This window comes from Galeopterus variegatus, unplaced genomic scaffold (assembly GCF_000696425.1).
Source record: "Galeopterus variegatus unplaced genomic scaffold, G_variegatus-3.0.2 Scaffold4178, whole genome shotgun sequence".
NCBI classification, from domain to species: Eukaryota; Metazoa; Chordata; class Mammalia; order Dermoptera; family Cynocephalidae; genus Galeopterus; species Galeopterus variegatus.
Window position 1 is genome coordinate 24749 of NW_007730289.1, and position 17184 is coordinate 41932.

Here is a 17184-nt window from a genome sequence, read left to right on the forward strand (position 1 = left end):
CATCTTTAGAAGTCTGTGCTAAAACTGTAAAAAAACATTAACATAATGGCAGGTTTGATGATTGGTCTTAGTTTTATGTTTTTGTTGAACTTCTCAAAAGCACTGATAATGAGGAAGTAATATTTTATATAACTAGGCATGAATAAATGAAGAACTTGATAACATACTATATTAGCTTGTCTAAATCATTTTCTAAAAGTTTGAAATAAGAATATGAAAAGGCAATATGGTCAAATTGTAGATGTGTTTTTTTTCTGCAGCAAAACTTTCTACAAACAGGTTACTTAAGTCCCCCGAATATGAAATACAGAACTATTAGAAGTACTAAGTAGTAACTATGCATGGCATAGTAAATTGCTAAGTGTCTTCACAATCAAAATTATTTAAAATTCTACTAAAAATAAATTGCACATTTAGCACTGACACTTCAAACTTTCAAGATGGCAGATGAGGAAGCTGATACCAAAAGGGAAGGTCACAGATTTTCCAGCTGTTCATTTAACAGCCTTTCCCCCAGGCCCCTGCTGGCCCCACCCAAATCAATCACAAATCCATATGCTCTCCAGATATCTCTATCCTCGCTAGAGACAAGGAATGAAAAGACGTTGCCTGTTAGAAAGTATAGAAGATGAAGAGAAAAATAGTGAAATAATAGAATTAAGTTTTTCTCCTCACATGCAATTTAGAAACAATGGATCCTGGAAGTGCTTTACAAAAAGATACCATTCTTTTCAGGTGAACAAGCTATATTCGAGGAAGATCTAATATACATCTATAGTTAGTATTTAAATATACTTTGCATATTATTAACTTTTAAAGGTCTACCATACTAGAGTATAATTTCAGTGATATATATATTTTAGTAAATGAGTATGGGTCTTGGCATGACTTTGGTTATAATTTTAAGTCCTCAAAACTAATAGTTTTCTTATGATAATATGTATATAAGTAGAAAAAAGTAATGGGAATGTTAATGGGGAACACCCTAGGATAAATACATATAAATACAAATTCTTGCCAGAAACTTTTAGAAACGTAGGAGTTGGTTCTCTTTATGCGTGCCTTTAATCTAAGACTATTAATTTCATAAACCATTTTAAGTATTTGATGGCAGGCAAGCAACTTTAATATAGATTTGAGGTTTGGGTAGATCCGGTATTATCTAGAATCCAGGCTTAAATTTTGTGAAAAGTATCCAAGAAGCAGAAGAAATTAAAATAGAGGTTCCAGAAATAGGGACACCATGTTAGAAAACAAACAAAGTATTTCCAGTCCTAACCAAACTGCAACCCTTTCAATATAGCTTGAGGTATTTTAAAATATTTTACAAGCTAAATAGCTTTCACAGTTTCCAAAGTTGCTTTTAACTGAGATAGCTTCAAATTGTCATGTGTTTTCATGTACTAGCATCTCTGCCCTCAGACTCATGGAAATATCAGGCAGCTATTCAGTGGCAGAAAATAGTTCTTATAGTAATAATGTTACTATTTCCCAATTATTGTGCTGTAACTAGGATGTGATTTTAAAAATGAGAAATTTGCAATTCATATCAAAGGAAAACTTGCTTAAAATTCAAAAGCAAGTCCAGTCTGGTGGAGGTATATAAGACATTAAATAATAGAGTCAGATTCTTTCTTGCAGATTCCAGATGAGCTTGACAGCAGAGAGTTCTGGTTCTCCAACATCTTCTCCATCTTTCCTCCTCCAGTGGTCTTATTGATCTCTCTTTGCTTCTTACTGTGGATCCATGGGATAAAACAAAGCACAACACCTCCAATGAGGGGAGGAATTCCAGCGAGATAGAATGCCACATCATAAGCACCCAACTTGTCACGAAGCAACCCTGAGAAAAGAAAAAGTTGTCACCAAGAGAGAACAAGCATGGCTGTTAGGGGTCTGAGATCAGTCACTCTGATGGCCTAGTCCCAGCCTAATAACTTTACCTCAGCAGGATGGGTTCAGACATCTCAGAGATCAGACAATTTTTTAGGAAATGGATCTGAAATATAAAGCTTTTGTGATATGAGGAAGGAAAAGATCTAATATCTTTAATCTTGTCACAAGGCCTCTGGGTTTTTATACCAAGATATTACTTAAAAAGAATATTTGCAGTCAAGCTTTGGCTTTCTCAAAACCCTTCAGAGGGCATTTGGGGTATTCTGATACGTGGCATAAGTGTCCTTGATTCAGCCAAAGGCAACAAACCATCTAGGTGAAACTTCTTTCAAACACGCATGCCAAAATGTCTGCATTTCAAACTGGTCTTGGACCTATTTGTTTTTTATGGAATAACATTAAACTATTTTACATTGTAATCCCAAATCACGAAAAATAATAAGTCTAAGAGGATAAAGTTAGTTTGTAAATATGTTTGAGAAAGTACTAGAGTTGTCAGTACATGGGAATGTAAGAATGTATGCGTGGCACTCTAGTAGAGCCTTGTGCTCTGTTCCCAAAAACTGTTAAGTACTTCTTATTACTATTTCTCTAACAAAATCCAGGACTCGGGGTTTTAAAAGTTATCATAGTGTTTTTATAACTTTTACTGTGTAACCTCAGTTATCCGAAATGTCCAGAGAACATATTGTACTGAATATCTACCTGACTTTGTTAAATAAATAGCTGAGCATTTGTCCAGTTAGGTGCCAACACAATAATGTGTACTCAGTTATCCGAAATGTCCAGAGAACATATTGTACTGAATATCTACTTGACTTTGTTAAATAAATAGCTGAGCATTTGTCCAGTTAGGTGCCAACACAATAATGTGTACACTCATTCTGGATATAAACATAAAATATACAACTTTCCCATCTTCTGCATCAGACTATTCCATGTATAACTGAACCTTTCATCCTTATGAACACTCATTATTATGTTTTGCTATATATTATGATGCCCTCAGAACCTACTGGTAAGACAGAGGCTTTCTACTGCCAGTTGCTGTGTGGTTATTCTGCCAACTTTGGAAGTTTCGTGTTAACCTCTCTTATTCTTGGCCTGTTAGCAGTCAGTTCTGGCAACAAACACCATTCCTACTAAAGAGCTGCTTAGAATCTGCTCTGGACTGGAAAACACTAACACTAAGCTTGTAGGGTATAAAAAGTAGAGTGGGGGGAGACAGGAAGGAGTGGAGGGTTCTCCTACAAGGAGACCTTTAGAACTGTGACCTGCTCAGTAGTAACTCTGCTTGATTGATTCATGACTGGGAATTTAGTTCTGAATATGAGAATGAAGTGAACTGAACTTTCACTGAGCCCCTCATGTGCCAGACACAGATGACAGCACACACATTGAAATTTTATCATAATTATATTGACTCTTCTAATACTAATTCACACTGGCACCCACGTAATACTGAACACGAGACACCTATACACCATTGTTCAGATTTCTAAAAGTGGAATTCATGTAACAGAAAATTAACCATTTTAGAGTGAACAATTCAGTGGCATTTGAGTACGTTCAGAATGTTGTGCAACCACTCCCTCTATCTAGTTCCAAAATATTTTCATCATGCTGAAAGGAAACTTGATCACCATTAAATAGTTAGTCCCCAATTCTCCTTCCCTCCAGCTTTTGGCAACCACCAATCTGTCTTCGGTCTCTATGGATTTAGCTATTCTGGACCTTTCACATTTGGCTTCTTTCACTTAGCATAATGTTCTTGAGGTTCATGCATCTGGTAGCAGGCATCGATGCAGTACATTCCTTTTTATGGCTGAATACTATTCCATTGTATGGTTATACCATATTTTGTTTATCCATTCATCCATTAATGGAAACTTGGGTTGTTTTCACTAAATGTTATTGTTCATCAACTATTCCCCAGGGAAGTGTGATCTCATACACAAAGCAAACATATTTAGAAATCTTTCAGAATCTTCATCTTTTTTTTAAAATCATGTTCCCATTCCTCTAAAGCACATACGAAGTGGAATATAGGAATTTTGAAAGCTTAGAGCCCGGGAGCTTACCATTACATGTTTTATTGTGTTTTAGATGCCAGTAAGGATAAAAGGAACTCTCCAGCAAACTCTGTCAACATACCATTTACAGCTAGTCTTACTAAAAATGTTATCGATAAGGCACACATGAAAGCAAAAGACCAGTAATTAGTAAGTTATAATATGTTTTACATGTAAGCAAGACTTAGGACCTGAAGTCTAAGCTATGAATTAATACAATTACTAGAGAATCATTATATTTACCTGCAATGGGGGGGCCCACAGTCATGGGTATAGACATGATTCCGAGCAGAAATCCAATTGCTTGAGAGACATCCTGGGCACCAACTAACTCAAAGGCAATGGGGGCCATGATAGAAATGAAGCATCCATCAAAAAGACCCATGATGAGACAGACAGCAATGAGGGCCCCAAAGATGCTACACAGGGGAACCATCATGGACATCAGACCAATGAAGAAAAAGGAGAGTACCTAGGGCAGACAAGGCAATGTCAACTCTGCTCTCAGGAAAGGAGAATGTTACAATTACCAAGCAACATACTTAGGACTTCTAAGTGATTGCTGGTTATCCCCTTTGTCCCCTGCCACTGCCTAGTTCACCTTGATTTTATATACATAGTCAACTCCGATCATCATCTCTCCTTACTTCCCCGAGCACTTTCTCAATATTTCCATTAAGGGACAAGAAGAAAGTAACTATTTTTATATACTTACTTTCCTTTCCCAGCCAGCAAATCTCTGAGGTCAGAATCTGTAAAAATTCATCTTGAGGTTTAAGGATCCTGTGCCTGGTCAGTGCCCAATCAATTCAATTCATTCATCAAACTTGATATTTTTTTAATCTTTAAAACTATGAACACTTTAATTAGAAAATATTATTTTTATATTTAAGCACCTCAAAGTTAAAGTTCAGAACATTTATTTTGAACCACTAGACATTTACATTTTAGTGTTTAAGTAGTTAATAGATAATAGAATCAAACACCTGATTTTGCCTGCCATTTGGTAGGCACTGTGCTTATGTGCTAGAGACTTCAACAATGAGTAAGACCTGATTCCTACCCTTGGGTTATGGAGAGGTGGACATTTAAATAAATAAGTGCAAATGAAGAGTTCTAGATGGTGCTGTAGTTGCATATTCAAAGTATGATAAGTACAAAAAAGGAGGAAACAGATAATTAAATAACTTTTTTAGGCACAGAGCTAATTAAAACTGTAAAATTCACTAGTCATCAGAAGAAATGTTTTAAAAAGCATCAGGTTTTTTTTAAAGCACACAAATAATAGCAACTATCATTTATTTAGTGTTACTAAGTGCCACGCAATCTCATTGGTAATCCTCATAAAAACTTTATGAGTTGGGGACTAATGTTATCCTCTTTTTACAGATGAAGACAGTAATGCTGGGAGAGGGTAAGTAAAGTGCCCAAAGCACACAAGATGGAGCCAGCCTGGAACTCATGGTCTATGTTGGCAGCAGCAGGAAATGGATAGAACCAGTCCTGGAGGGGGCCCTCCAAGGACAGTGGGGCTGGAGAGAAAGGGAGAGACCAGATAAAGCAGCCATCTGGATCACCATCTGCCTCTGTTCCACTTTACCTAGGACTCTCTAGCACACCTAGGTAATACCAAGTTTCATAGTATGCCTCAGGGCAGCCACTCACAACCTGAAGAGGCCTGAAGGTGCAGAGTGTGAGTTCCAGTTGCGATTCAGGAATGGCGGTTTTGACAAACTTTAACACAAGTGATCCACTGATTCCACAATAAGAAACATGCTCTTGAAAAATGTTTCACACTCCAACTTAGTTCTCTTTTTGACACCATCGTACCATATAGCTGAATAAATTTTTTTCTTCATTTTTTTAAAGATGACCGGTAAGGGGATCTTAACCCTTGACTTGGTGTTGTCAGCACCACGCTCACCCAGTGAGCTAAGCGGCCATCCCTGTATGGGATCCAAACCTTTGGCCTTGGTGTTATCAGCACCACACTCTCCCGAGTGAGCCATGGGCTGGTCCCTACATCTCTCTTTTAAAAATACAAAAAAGATACAAAAGTAAAAGATAGCAAACCAAATGTAATCTTTCCTGACCCCATATTCTCCTAGTTATAGTTTTCTGCTGCTCTTCTCAATAAAATTTCTCAAATAACTGTCTCCACTTTTTTCCACCCTCTACTTAGTTCACTTAGTTCAACTATTCTAATCTGTCCCTTCTACTTCATTGACCTGCCTTCTGCAAGGTCAATATTGGTCCCTATGATGTCAACCCAACGATCACTTCTTTGTCTTCATATTCTTTGCTCTCTCAGTGACATAAATTATGGTTTTATGGTAAAATTATGATTAGTTTTGGAATCTGAGTTGGCTATTTGAAAACTAAGCCTAGCACTTAAACACTAGCATTTATAAGTAACAAATATCTCCCCATTCTCCCAATATTTATTTTCTAATTAAATTTCCTTTTCTCCAACCCACCGTCCATGAAAGCACAAGCATAATTTCCTAGCAGTGGGTAATTATTGGGCTTTCAGCCTGGTAGACAGGAAAGAACAAGGGCTCTGAGGGAAAAAATCAGGTTCTAGTTCTCTGTGACCTTGAGCAAGTAAAAAGACTTCCTGATGCTTCACATCTATTAAGACAAAAAGTGATCTAAAAATAAGTCAAAATATAGCAAATGGTTTGAAATTAGCATGTAGAAAAGATTTAAGGAGGTATTTTTATTGAAAAACTAACTAGACAAACCCTATCATTTTAAGTTATAGATATATTTATATTCTACCTACAAACATGAAAGGAGATAATGGAAAGTCATTTAAATCTTAGAAACATATCTAGAATCAGAAACTCAAAAAAAATCACAAACCCCAGAGAATCTAGAATAAAAGTACAGGACAGGTTTCCATTCAAGATGGCGGAATAGGCAGTGCCCAGGGTCACTCCCACAAATCAACCAATTTAAAACTATAAAAAAGCAATGACAGCTAAGCTGGGGCTGCTAGAGCTTGGGGGAAGAGGAGGAAAGACCTACGGAGTGCATGTAGGTGGGAGAAGCTATGATGAGAGAAAGAAAAAAAACACTCCGACTGTTTCGAGCCCTGGCTACTTCCAGGCTGCAGCTGCTGAGCCCACAGAGCAGGAGCTGGCAAGAGCCGCAGCTGTGCCCTTCGGATGAAGTTGCTTGGAGGTGGCAGGGGAAAAGAGGGCCTTGGTGGCCCCCAGGTCAGAAATACCACTAATAGTTTTCCCATAGACCCACACAGGACTGAGGAGCCACAATAACTGGAAAAAAGAGCCATTCAGAGGCTGGTGGGTCATCGCATGGGACTGGAGCACGGCCTGTCCCATGAGAAGTGTTTGGAGCACGGGTGGTGCGGGAGACGGGCCCACTAGGGGAACACTGGGGCACAGCAAGAACACTGATCTGCCCCCTAATCAGTCTAGGACCACTCAGAGGAGACTGGTCAGGAATATAGAATTGCATGGGCTGCAGTTTGATGAAAAGACTCAGGCCCAGATCAGTGTTTCTACACAACCCAGGTGCATCGGATTTCACTAGAACTGGAAGCACCTATAAAGTCAACCATTAAAACCTGAGCTGCACAAAAAGCCTTCCCTAGGGAATCAGCAGCACAGGAGCAATTTAGCCCAACCACAGAGTTCAAGTGCTGGTCCACCCAGGAGGTTCCCCCATTTTAGAAGTAAGCAAAGGACAAGAAGTTAGTTCCAACACAGTTAGTTCACAGCACTTTAAGTGGTGGGAACAGCAAATAATCCAACGCAGAACTGAAAGAAAAAACAAAGTACCTACAACCAGAGACAAAAATTGATATTAACTAGTAAAGGACTCATTTCACCAAAGAACACCTATAACACCTAGAAGGACTAGAAGTCCCATGGGCTACGGAGCCAGAAAGGGGGGAGAGCCGGAGGCCTCAGCCATTCCCACCGACACCTGCAACCAGTCCTGAGGGTGTGGGCCGAGGGCGTCAGCCACACCCCCCTGACAAGCACAACCACCCCAGCGACGACCACTGAACCACCACAGGAAGCACCCCAGGCTCTCCCAAGCTGGGATAGTGGGAGGCCTTGGGCCTTGGTCATGCCCCCCCAACACGAGCACCCAGCCCAGCGATGACCACCAAGCCACAGCAAGAAGGGCCCTGGGTTCCTGAGCTGGGGAGGTGGGGGACGAGGGCTTTTGCCACATTCCCATGACACCTGTAACCGGCCCGGCAATGACCAAGCCACAGCTGGAAGTCCCCCGGTTTCCCCTGTGGGAATGTGGGGGGGTGCCACAGGCCTCAATCCCACCTGTCCTCCTCCTTCCATCCCATTTCCTTCCCCTTTCCCCTCTCCTCCTCCCTCCCATCTGCTCCACAACAACAAAATAGAATGTAAAAAAAAAATTCATAAAATAAAAGTATAGGACACTATGGGGCCAGATTCAGTGGATTTAATTTTTAAAACAGCAGACCAAATATTCCCAACCACGCCACTGTAATTATACTAGATTGGTGTTCCATTAGAAATATACTAGATATATTTTCCATTTTAGTGTGCTTCATATTCTTTTCCTATTTTGTTCAGTACAAATTTCTTTCCAGATAAGAAAACAGCTCTGTGGTATTTTATACTTAGTGAATGTTGAAACCCTAGTACAGTACTTGGCACAAAGTGAATTTTGCTTAATTGCTTAGAACAATTTTTGTAACACGAGACCCAGGCACTTTACTTTTGGTAATATTCTTGATTTCTCTATCCATTTTTGCCCCTCCAAATATTTCTTCTTTGGTCAGTTTTGTAAAAAGTCATTCACTTAAGAGTTTCAAATTTATTACTATATATCTTGAGCATATTATTTCTTAATAGTTGTGAGTGTGACTGCAAGTTCTCCTCTTCTCAATTCAAACTATGTTAATTTATATTCTCTTTTTCAATTATTTGACAAGGATTTATTTAGTTGTTATTTAAAAGTAAAATTTTTTGGTTTTCTTTAAGAATTGAGTTTATAGAAATTTACATATTTATTCTTTAAATATTGCTCAGAAAAATAACTCACTTCTTCTACCTTATTTGTAGCTATAGTAGTAATGCTCTTTCTCAGCAAATGTTACTACCCAAAATGTTGCTCAGTTAGGAGGTAAGTAGGCCAAGCTGGTGAAAACGTTCCTAATTCCTTATATACAGGGATACCTGAGTCACCAACAACATATGCCAAGGTTTGGCAAACTGTTCACACAGGAGGTTCAGTATTTCCCCATCACTTCCCAAAATAAATATTGATTCATACATCAAATATTGATCTGTAAATGCTGGGACACAGCTTGAAATGAATAAATTTAGTACTATGTACAATCTTTTATTTCCCTCAAACACAGCAGCTCTGGATAGATTTAAATAAGGGATTCAGAGGCCCCTAATTCTCTTCTAGGTTTTGACACAAATTTAATAAGAAAGTGACAATTTAGATTTCTATATTGCTTTTGTTTTCTTAAAACCATCGAAGGAAATATCTTCTGTAATAATATCACAGGCTGTAGAAGAAGGAAACCCCACCCCCCACTTATGTACCTAAGAACAAAAAATTTTGTTGGCTATTACCTTTCCCATTTCTCACAATGAGAGCATTCTTGGAGGAATGTCAGTTTAAGGTTTGCTCAGGAAACTAAGTATAGTTCAAGAGGAAAAATGAGCTGCACCCGAATAAGCAGAAAGTATTTTTGGAGACACATAATTGGCCACAGTTAAGTTTATCAGTATAAAGTTTCCAGACTTTGGGTGCCTCTGGCTAGGCACTCAGGGCAGAAAGCAGTCGGCAGCAGAGTTCTGTCAGTCCATCTCAAACTAAAGGGCCAGCTGTGCTCAGGGCACATAGCTGGGTGCTGGCTTCCTTGAAGCACACAGAGGCTACCGTACTTTCAAAGTGCCTCACAGGTAATCTGTTCACCTCTCTCCATGGCACATGAGTGCTATCATTTCAGCCTGACGGAGGAACTGGCTATATTTTCTTTTGTAAATTACTGGAAATACTAAAGTATTAAAATGTGCCCCCAAAATGTTGCAAATGACCTATCTGCCCCATCTGTAGGGGAAAAAACTTTCAAAAATTGTTTTGGAGTAAAACATTGATGTATAAAATATACCATGACTTTATCCATCTTAGTCCAGGCCCCCATCATCTAAGACCTAGACCACTGGATTGATCTAACTGGTCTTCCTCCGGTCTTTCACTCTTGCTGTCTTCCCTGGAAGCCATCCTCAACACACAGAGCGACCACGGTGACTTTAAAATATATAATCAGACCAACACTCTCCAACAAAGGGCTACTAAAAGTGAGATCTCTTCATCTCAGCTTTCAAGGCCCTGTATAATCTGTGCACCCCCACCCCGACCCCAGCTTTCCAACCTCTTCCTGTGCCACTCTCCCTGTCTTCTTGGGTTCCCAGACACACCCATATTCTTCCTGCCGCAGTCTTACTTCAGGAACTCAAGAACCTGTCTAGTTTGTATCATCCTGCCGGGGTCTGGGCTGGTGTTTGGGCACAAGGAGGCACTTAGAATGTTTTGAAATGAAAGGAAGCTGAAAGTCTATAATGCAACAAACGTCCATTAGAGGGCTCCCTTGACACTTGAGACCAAGAATAAATGTTCAACTAAATATTAGACAAGGATATCCACAGTCAGGACTGATAAAGAGGGGAATGACCATAATACAATAAATGCATCTTAAAAGGCAGTACACTACCAGCTGTCTACACTTCCTTCTAGCTGTGTGACCAGACTCCTTCCTATGACTGTCTGCCTGGACCTATATACACACAGACAGCAACAGTGAGGTAGCCTCTCTGTTCCTCAGTGTTCACATCTATAGGTATAGGTGGAAATAGCAATAGTACCTAAAAGGGCTGGGGCAAGGATTAATGAGATAATACATGAACAGCACTTGGTGCATTGTCTGACACATGAAAGTGCTCAATAAAAAGTAGTAATTACTTCTATGTACTTCTTTTTCTTTTCAAAATATTTTAATAGCCCCCACCCACAAACAGGCAAGCAATGGAGCACACTGCCACCAGGGGTCCTGAGATGGGGCCCATGGGCCACCCTGTCCCTACCCGCAACCAGGCAATCAATGGAGTACACCAAACCCATAGTGGTTAAGAAAGCTCTTGAGGAGGTAGACCAACGCAGCAAAATACTTACCACCAAGCTCCACTCCCTGGAAAAAAAATCTCAAAGCAATTAATTTGACACACAACAGAGAATGTATGCCAAATCCCCTCAGAGAGGAAAAGGCATAATATGTCAGTCCTGAAAAATGATCAAATCTAAGAAAAATGTCTGTCTCGTCTTTCTGTTACTTTCTCTTTCTCAGCAATCAATAGCAGTATCTCCCCCCTCATCTGGAAGAATGTGCCATACAAATATGATGAATCATTTGATTACCCTTTAGAAATATGTTGTCAATTCCTAGTATTCAATAAACCTTATTCCTTAAAAAAAATAAATAACATTAATTTGTACATATTTGTGGGGTACAGTATGTTTTTTCAGTACATGTATATACTGCACAATGATTCACTTAGGGTAGACAGCATAGTTTTGTACCTATTACTCCTGTATTTTTTTTTTTTTTTTTTTGATGTGGCTACTACCCATTTTATTTTGTATTTATTTATTTATTTATTTTTGGCAGCTGGCTGGTACAGGGATTGAATCCTAGACCTTGGTGTTACAGCACCACATTCTAACCAACTGAGCTAACTGGCCAGCCCTGTTACTACTTCTAGTAAATAAATGGAAGTTACTTTGTCTGAAATAAATGCCTTTCCAATCATTTTCCTGTGCCCAAATTTCACCTCTTCTTAAAGGCCCTGCTCAAATTCTGCCTCTCATCTATAAATAGACAGGTTTAATCTCCAAATTCTAAGTCCCCCTTTTGTCTCTCCTTTACCTTCTTTCCACGGCCAAGCTTTTGGACAAAGTTGTCTATATTTCCATTTATTCAACTGATCATGATCAGTCTTCTGCACCTGCACTCCACTGAAACTACTCTAAGGTCACTAATGTCCTCTCTGGTGCTAAATCCAGTGAAAACCTTTTAGTCTCCCTCTAACTAGCTACTGACACTGGTGACCACTCCTGCCCCTAGAAACACTCTATTCCCTGCTTTTCTGCTACCAATCTGGCCATACCTTTCAGTCTCCCTTGCAGGGCCCTAATCCTCCACTCATCCCAGACAGTCCATGAGTGCTAAAGTTTCACGGGTCTCTTATCCAGACTCTCCCATGAGCTCCAAATTCAGTGTGGCTTTCCCATAAGCACCAAAACCTTAACATGGCAAAAATGAACTCATTATCCTACTAGAATTTACTGAATTATTGATCTTGATAAAATAGTAAAACCATCTACTCTGTTACTCAAGCCACAGATCTCAGACCCAGCTTAAGTGGCTCCATTGAATTCTCCTTCTCTGTATCCCTAGGTTACTCTGTTTACCCAGTATCCTGGTTCTTCCTGCCTAGATTACTTCAATAGTCTCCAACTAGTCCCTGTGCCTCCATTCTTTTTTTTAAGTAATAACTTTATTGAGATATAATTCATATACCATAAAGTTCACCCATTTAAACAGTACAATTCAGTGGTTTTTAGTATATTCACAACATTGTACAATCATCATTACTATCTAATTTTAGAACATTTTCTTAGCGCACAGCCTTGTAACTCCAAGGTCAAGGGTTCAGATCCCCATATAGGTCAACTGCCAAAAAAAGAATATTTTCATCATCCCAAAAAGAAACCCTGTACCCATTCCCTCTCCATTCCCTCCTTCCCCTAACCTCTGACAACCACTAATCTATATTCTGTCTCTATGGATCTACCTATTCCAGACATTTCACATAAATGGAATAATTCATGTGGCCTTTTGTGACTATGTGAACTCTTGACCCCTCCACTCCCTTCCACCCTTCACAGTTACCAGATTGATCTTTATAAAACACAATTCATGTCACTCCCTTGCTTAAAATCCTTTAATGGCTCCTAGTAAATTTCAGGATAAATTTCATCATCTTTTATGCACATAAAGGCCCTTCCCAACCTGTCTCCTTCCTATCCCCCCAGGGAATCCACCTACTGTTCTCCCCTTATCTCATTCAAACATTCGGTTTCCCAGACGTAACATACCATGTCACACCACTGCATCTTTGCCCATGTGGTTTTCCTTTGCTTGAACACTCTTCCCTGTCTTCCTCATCTACATAACTAGTCCTCACCTCCAACACTGCTCAGAACCTCACTAGTCACTCCGATACTCAGTGCCTATGTTCCCACGGCACCCACCTAGCATACCCATTACTCCACTGTGCTGTTTTAACCTCACCTCCAACACTGCTCAGAACCTCACTAGTCACTCCGATGCTCAGTGCCTATGTTCCCACGGCACCCACCTAGCATACCCATTACTCCACTGTGCTGTTTTATCCGTCTCCCCATGAGACCATTAGCTACTAACTGAGGGCACAGACCATATTTCATTTAACTCTGCAGCGTTTAGCACAGTGTCTGGCATGAGAGAGTCACTTAAATCTCTATTGACTGAGTGTCAATAATGATCTTGGAGTTAGCATTTGTTTATGTACACCCCACAGCACCTAGGAGGCAGTTTTCATTAAAGAAGCTCAGTCATACACACACCCAAATTTCACAAGATATTGCAAAAGGCATAGGATCTGCACGACTTTGAGACCTATGCCAAAAATAAAACATTCTTCTTAGAAAAAGCAATGGGCAAAAAACAGTTTGGTTTGGTGGAATTCCATGACAAAATAAAGAAGATTGTTGTTTGACAACCAATTTCTCATGTTTAAAACCTAAACTCATAACAGATTTTGTCCTTGAAAAACTGCCTGAGGAAGTCACGTTCTAGAAAATATTTCTCATTTTTATAGAAGCATTTAAGCATGTAAGTAAATGTAATGAGCCACCAGGTGAAAAGGATAATTTTGCTGGGAAAAAAGGTGTAAGAAAGTACCTGTAGATAAACCTTCTTCGCACCAGGCACATAATCTGCAATCCGGCCAAAGAGCAATCGTCCAACTCCTGAAGTGATGCCAATGCACATGAGAACCACCTCTTTATTTTTTTCATCTTGAAATCTTTCATTCACATGTTTCATCTGTAGACCAAAGAGAAAGAAACCACACTAAATATGGTAGGAAAACTTGACAAAGTTTGAGGCTTTACATCAAATGCATTTCTCTACAATGTTATGGATTCTCATCCCCTTCCAAATTCAAGTATTTATAAAATTTAATTTAGCTTGCATAAAAGAAATGAGTTCTTATAAGTGTTTTTTTTTTCAATAAAGAGTTACCAGCACACACTTTACATGCTAACATGGAGCCATTAGCTAAAGGAAGAGAACACTTTTGAACACACCACATAATCTTGTTCTCTCAAGATCACCCAAGGACCCAGCACATTATCTGTTCCCTGAAAGACAAGTAAAGAGTCAATTCTGGAGTTTCATTTCTTCTACTAGGACCTGAACCAACTGATACCCCTGAAATAAGTTATACCAGAGCTTCCAGGGTGAAAGCATGAAGTTCTCTACCTGTGAAGTTACCCATTTGTGTAGCATTAGAACAAATAAAAGTGCAGAGGCAGTTTGACACAGTGGTTAAAAGATAAGCCTCCGAAGAGTTAGACTGCTTGGGTTCAAGTCATGGTTGCATCCCTTATCAGCCATAAGACTTTGGGTAAGTTCTTAACCTCTGGGGTCTCAGTTTTCTTGTCTATAAAATGGAAATTGCAGTAGTACCTTCTCCAGAGGGTGGTTGTGAGGATTAAGTAAAATACCTGTGGTAAACAGCTTAGAATAGTGCTTGGCACACAGTACATAATGATCAGATACTCATTTTAGCCCTTTTTTTTTTAAAGGATCTTTCCCCTCCATTTATAGTCTACTAAGAACAGTGACTACAGTGACCTGCAGGCCATAGATAGCCAGTAAGCATATTTTGTTTGACCTTTCTTTTCCATAACACCCCTGACAAGCACTGTCCTCTACACCCAACAATGGCCTGAGTTCTGGAAGTCTGCAAGCAAATTTCCTACCAAGTTCAATGGCCCATATGGTTCTCATGGGCAGTTAGTAGCCTTTCTGGATGACATCTCCTTAAGACACTTCCATTTCCATTTTGAAAGCCCATTTGTATATCCCAACACCATTTCATTCCTCTCTTCACTTTCAAAACTGGTCACTGTTCTCCCTAACTTCTATATTTTCATACTGGTTCAGAATAATCCTCCTAAATATGGCTTTAATCTCATCAATGACTTATTCAAAGGTTGCCCACTGCCTACATTTTATACTCCTTAGTTTGGTATTCAAAGCCCTCTATAATCTGTCACTAATCTATCTTTGTACCTTTATTACCTACTGATCCTTGGCTCCAAAGCAGAAAAATCAAATGTCTACCGGGCCAAGGCAAATAACATAAAGGAGTAAAACATTCGTTGGAGAGAAAGGGCATACAATTAAGTTGATTATCACCATATGATACTACCAATGTTGCCACAACTACCTCTTGGCTCCCTTTTCTTTTAAAGAAAAGTAATAAATCTGGATTTTGTGTGAAAATATTGGCCCCCAACTTAAATTTAGTATACTGTGTGTCCAATGCTACAAAAGCCAAACAAAATATGTCTGTAAAATACATTAGGCCAGCTCTGGTCTCGGCCCTAATTCCATCTGGCCCAGTAGGTCAGATTTATTCACAATGTCACTTAAACTTGCTGATAACTTTCTTACTGAACAACAATTTTGCGCCCTCTTCTACCCTCTTTGACTTTCTAACTTACCCTTATTGCCTAAACTTTTCATTTGGCACCTTAATTACTGAGTATCCCTACTTGGCCTTGTTAGCTTCTCTCTATATATATTCTCTCAAGTAAACTCTTCCAGGTCAGACTAGACATATCCATCTGCCTGTTCCAAAGGCACGTCAGAGTCAACATGGCCCAGCTAAACTCATGTCCCTCTCTCAACTTGCCCTCCCCCCATTTCAGTTAACACTACTGCTATTGGCCCAACTACCTATGGTAGAAACCTGATGACCATCCGAGATTACCCCCATCTCTGTCTCCAAATCCAGTAGTCACTACCAAATCCTGATGATTTTACCTCCTAAATATCTCAGAAATGCTTCCTTTGGTCCATGTTCCCCATATTTTAATTCGAGTCTTTACCAATTAAAGGACCACTCACCTGGACCACTACATCATCCTTCTAACATGCTTCTTGCTTTAGCCCCTATTCCTACATCTATCTCTCACCTCTAACCTGTATTTCCTGAGGCCACCCAATTAAGTTCAAAATAAAAAATGTCACCTCTCTGTTTAAGATCCTTCTATGGCTCCCACAGCCTTTAGGGCAAAGCTCAAACTCCTGGTTTGACAAAGACTTCTGCTTTGCTCCCACAGCCTCACATCCAGCTGCCTCCTTAAGCACACCAGGCTAACACTGCATGGGCAGTTGAGCACAGAAATATGGCTAGTTCAAATTGAGATCTACTGTTAAGTGTAAAAAAACAGGATTTAGAAGTCCTAATAAAAAAAAGGAAAGGCATGCATAATATCTCATTAGTAATTTTTAAATATTGATTCCATGTTGAAATAATATTTTGGCTATATTGGTTAAATAAAGTGTATTACAAAACTAATTTTATTAGTTTCCTTTTTTTTTTAAATGTGGCTACTAGAAAATTTAAAATTACATATTTGGCTTACATTATGTTTCTTTAAGAAATCAACTTGTGGTTGCAAAGATCTAAGACAGCTGTTGATGAAGATGACTTCAAAGTAGCTTATTCCACCAGGCACTTACCACTCTCCATCAAGTGAGATTAGACAGTGTTGAATGAGATGGATTCAGCCCAATTCTGGAGGAAAATGAATGACTTGATCTAAGGCAGGTGGGATGTAATTATGTGTACTCATTGGCTTTATGTGGAATTTTAATCCAGACTCTAATGTATTAATCCACTTCAGGAATCACCAAAAGGATCTATTCTGACTTCTAAAGAGACATTCTTTAGTATTCATAAAAGATTGAATTTACAAGTCATTCTTTTTATGAAACTAAGAACTCCTGTCTGCCAAATTGCTATTATTCTTTTTTTTTTTTTTTTTTTTTTTTTTTTTTTTTTTT

General features: G+C 39.1%; 1 protein-coding gene across 1 annotated transcript; it reads right to left on the reverse strand.

The window, feature by feature from the left end:
* Positions 1-1285: 1285 nt before the first annotated feature.
* LOC103602508 (monocarboxylate transporter 10-like) lies at positions 1286-14148 on the reverse strand. Its single transcript, XM_008586916.1, has 3 exons — positions 14005-14148; positions 4212-4440; positions 1286-1843 (listed from the first exon to the last, which is right to left on the reverse strand). Exons 1-3 carry the CDS (start codon positions 14146-14148, stop codon positions 1611-1613), a joined length of 606 nt encoding a protein of 201 aa, XP_008585138.1. The 3' UTR covers positions 1286-1610.
* Positions 14149-17184: the final 3036 nt, after the last annotated feature.